We start from the raw sequence: 3,138 nt of genomic DNA on the forward strand, positions 1-3,138 counted from the left end.
CTTATGTGCACGTCATGGATTGTCCATAACAAACACCATATTCAAGCATAAGGGTGTCCATATGTGCTCTTGGCACCAGGACACCCTAGGCCGCAGTTCAATGATCRACTTAGTGGTAGTTTCATCTGATCTGCRGCCGCATGTTTTGGACACTCAAGAGAGGGGCAGAACTGTCAACTGACTACTACCTGGTGGTGAGTTGGCTCCATTGGTGGGGGAGGATGCCAATCATACCTGGCAGACCCAAACATATAGTTAAAGTCTGCTGGGAACGTCTGTCAGAATCTCCCATCAGAMAGAGCTTCAACTCACACATCCGGGGGAACTTTGAACACGTTCCGTGGGAGGTGGGGGACATTGAGTCCGAGTGGGCCATGTTCCATGCCTCCATTGTCGAGGCGGCTTACTTGAGCTGTGGCCATAAGGTTGTCAATGCCTGTCGTGGCGGCAACCCTCAAACCCACTGGTGGGCACCGGCGGTGAGGGATGCTGTCAGGCTGAAGGAGTCCTATYGGGTCTTTTTGGCCTGTGAGACTCCRGAAGCAGCCGATAGGTATTGGCAGTCCAAGCGGATTGTGGCTCGGGTGGTTGCTGAGGCAAAAACTCGGGCATGGGAGGAGTTCGGATAGGCCAAGGAAAAAGACTTCCGTATGGCTTTGAGGAGATTCTGGTCCACCATCCGGCGTCTCGGGGGGGAAGCGGTTTACCACCAACACTATTTATGGTGGGGATGGTGTGCTGCTGACCTCAACTCGGGACGTTGTGGGCCGGTGGGCAGAATACTTCGAAGACCTCCTCAATCTTACCAACACATCTTCCCATGAGGAAGCAGAGCCTGGGSACCCTGGGTCAGACTCTCTAATCTCTGGTGCCGAGGTCACCAAGGTGGTTAAAAAGCTCCTYGCTGGCAGGGCGCTGGGGGTGGATGAGATTTGCCCGGAGTTCCTTAGGGCTCTGGATGTCGTGGGGTTGCATTGGTTGACGCAACTCTACAATATTGTGTGGACATAGGGGGCAGTTCCCCTGGATTGGCAGACTGGGGTGGTGGTCCCCTTATTTAAAAAGGGGGACCACAGAGTGTGTTCCAAATATAGGGGATCACACTTCTGAGCCTCCCTGCTACGGTCTATTTGGGGGTTCTGGAGAAGGGGGTCCATCAGATAGTCGAATCTTGGATTCAGGAAGAGCAGTGTGGTTTTCATCCTGGTCGTGGAACAGCGGACCAGCTCTACACCCTTAGCAGGGTCTTGGAAGGTGCATGGGAGTTTGCCCAGCCAGTCTATATGTGTTTTGTGGACTTGGAGAAGGTGTTTGACTGTGTCCCTCAGGGACTCCTGTGGCGGGTACTCCGGGAGTATGGGGTACCAGGCCCATTGACATGAGCTGTTAGGTCCCTGTATGACCAGTGCCAGAGCTTGGTCCGCATTGCTGGTAGAAAGTCGGCTTGTTTTCAGTGAGCGTTGGACTCCGCCAAGGTTGCCCTTTGTCACTGATTCTGTTCATAACTTTTACGGACAGAATTTCTCGGCACAGCCAAGGTGTTAAGGGGATCCTTTTTGGTGACCTTAGGATCACATCCCTGCTTTTTGTGGATGATGTGGTCCTATTGGCTTCATCAGATCATGATCTCCAGCTCTCACTTGAGCAGTTCGCAGCCGAATGTGAAGCAGCCGGGATGAGGATCAGTGCCTCCAAATCTGAGACCATGATCTTGAGCCAGAAACTGGTASCGTGCTGCCTCCGAGTCGGGGAGAAGGTTCTGCCCCAAGTAGAGAAGTTTAAGTATCTCGGAGTCTTGTTCACGAATGAGGGAAGAATGAAGCGGGAGATCGGCAGGCGGATTGGTGCTGCATCTGCAGTGATGCGGGCGCTGTACCGGTCTGTCGTGGTGAAGCGGGAGCTGAGCCAGAAGGCAAAGCTCTTTGTTTACCGGTCGGTCTACGTTCCTACCCTCATCTATGGTCACAAACTTTTGGTAGTGACCGAAAGAACGAGATTGCGGATACAAGCGGCCGAAATGATTTCCTTTGCAGGGTGTCTGGGCTCTCCCTTCGAGATAGGGTGAGAAGCTCGGTCATCCGGGAGGGACTCAGAGTAGAGCTGCTGCTCCTCCATGTCAATAGGGGCCAGTTGAGGTGGCTCGGGCATCTGGTTAGGATGCCTCCTGGACGCCTCCCTGGTGAGGTGTTCTGGTGTTAAGAAATGAATGTGAATACTTTTGACACCTCTGATGTTAAGTGTTTCACTCCAACTTTTAGAATAATCTGAACTTTTGTCTTTTTTTATTCTCATTAAAGTTGTATGTATGTCTCTGATTAAATTGAGCAGATTTTTGCAGACCAAATCCACATCTGCCCACATGAAAAATTATATAAATACATTTCTAAATTGACCTTTGACCTGTGAACTTCAGTCATTTCTATGAAAATCTTTTAATCGAATAAAGATTACAAAGTGTCTCGAATTTAAACCATATAGAATCCTTCATAGTTAAAAAAACTACTAATAATTCAAACAGCTGATCTCCCCTGACTGCTGATTGAATGAAACATCTGGACTCACAGAAACTTTCTGCAGTTCCTCACAGCTGGAATCAGTCTCAGTCTACCCTGGTTTGTTGCGTTGTACGTCTTCACGTTCAACTCATCCAGAACCTCCTCTGACATCTGCAGCATGTAGGCCAGAGCTGAACACTGAATCTCTGAGAGTTTCTTCTCTGATCTGTTCTCTGTCTTCAGGAACTCTTGAATNTTAGGATGATTAATCTAGATTAGCTTTGTAGAATGATGCAGTAGAGTAGCAGATTGTAAAGAGCTTTATACATCCTGATTGGACAGAAAGGAGCTATATAAGTACAGTCCTTTGACCATTCTTTCTTTGGATACTGTTTGAGGGTAGAGCATTGATGACTCCTTATAATATTAAATTTATTATGTGTTTTATATGTTTCAGTATTTATTTGTAGAACTTCTTTTGTGTACTAAATACTCTGGGTGATGTGTTTCCTTGATTTAGTCCAAGTTAATTCAAACTAGTAATACAAGTCTGGTCATCCAAGCAGACAAATCAATGGTTTTACAGGGATTGACAAAAACAGACTAAAAAGCAGCAAACACACAGAGACAGGCTGAGAACCCA

The 3,138-nt window shown here is 48.1% G+C and overlaps 1 protein-coding gene across 1 annotated transcript in view; it reads right to left on the minus strand.

Annotated features, from left to right (window-relative positions):
• The window catches only part of LOC106531611 (ribonuclease inhibitor), a 26,536-nt gene extending 23,795 nt beyond the window's left edge, over positions 1–2,741 (minus strand). Inside the window, exon 1 of the mRNA XM_014027517.1 lies at positions 2,563–2,741. Within this exon, the coding sequence (XP_013882971.1) occupies positions 2,563–2,675 (113 nt within the window). The 5' untranslated portion in view covers positions 2,676–2,741. The remainder of the gene's footprint in view (positions 1–2,562) is intronic.
• Between the last annotated feature and the right edge of the window lie 397 nt (positions 2,742–3,138).

This window comes from Austrofundulus limnaeus, unplaced genomic scaffold, assembly GCF_001266775.1.
Source record: "Austrofundulus limnaeus strain Quisiro unplaced genomic scaffold, Austrofundulus_limnaeus-1.0 Scaffold657, whole genome shotgun sequence".
NCBI lineage: Eukaryota > Metazoa > Chordata > Actinopteri > Cyprinodontiformes > Rivulidae > Austrofundulus > Austrofundulus limnaeus.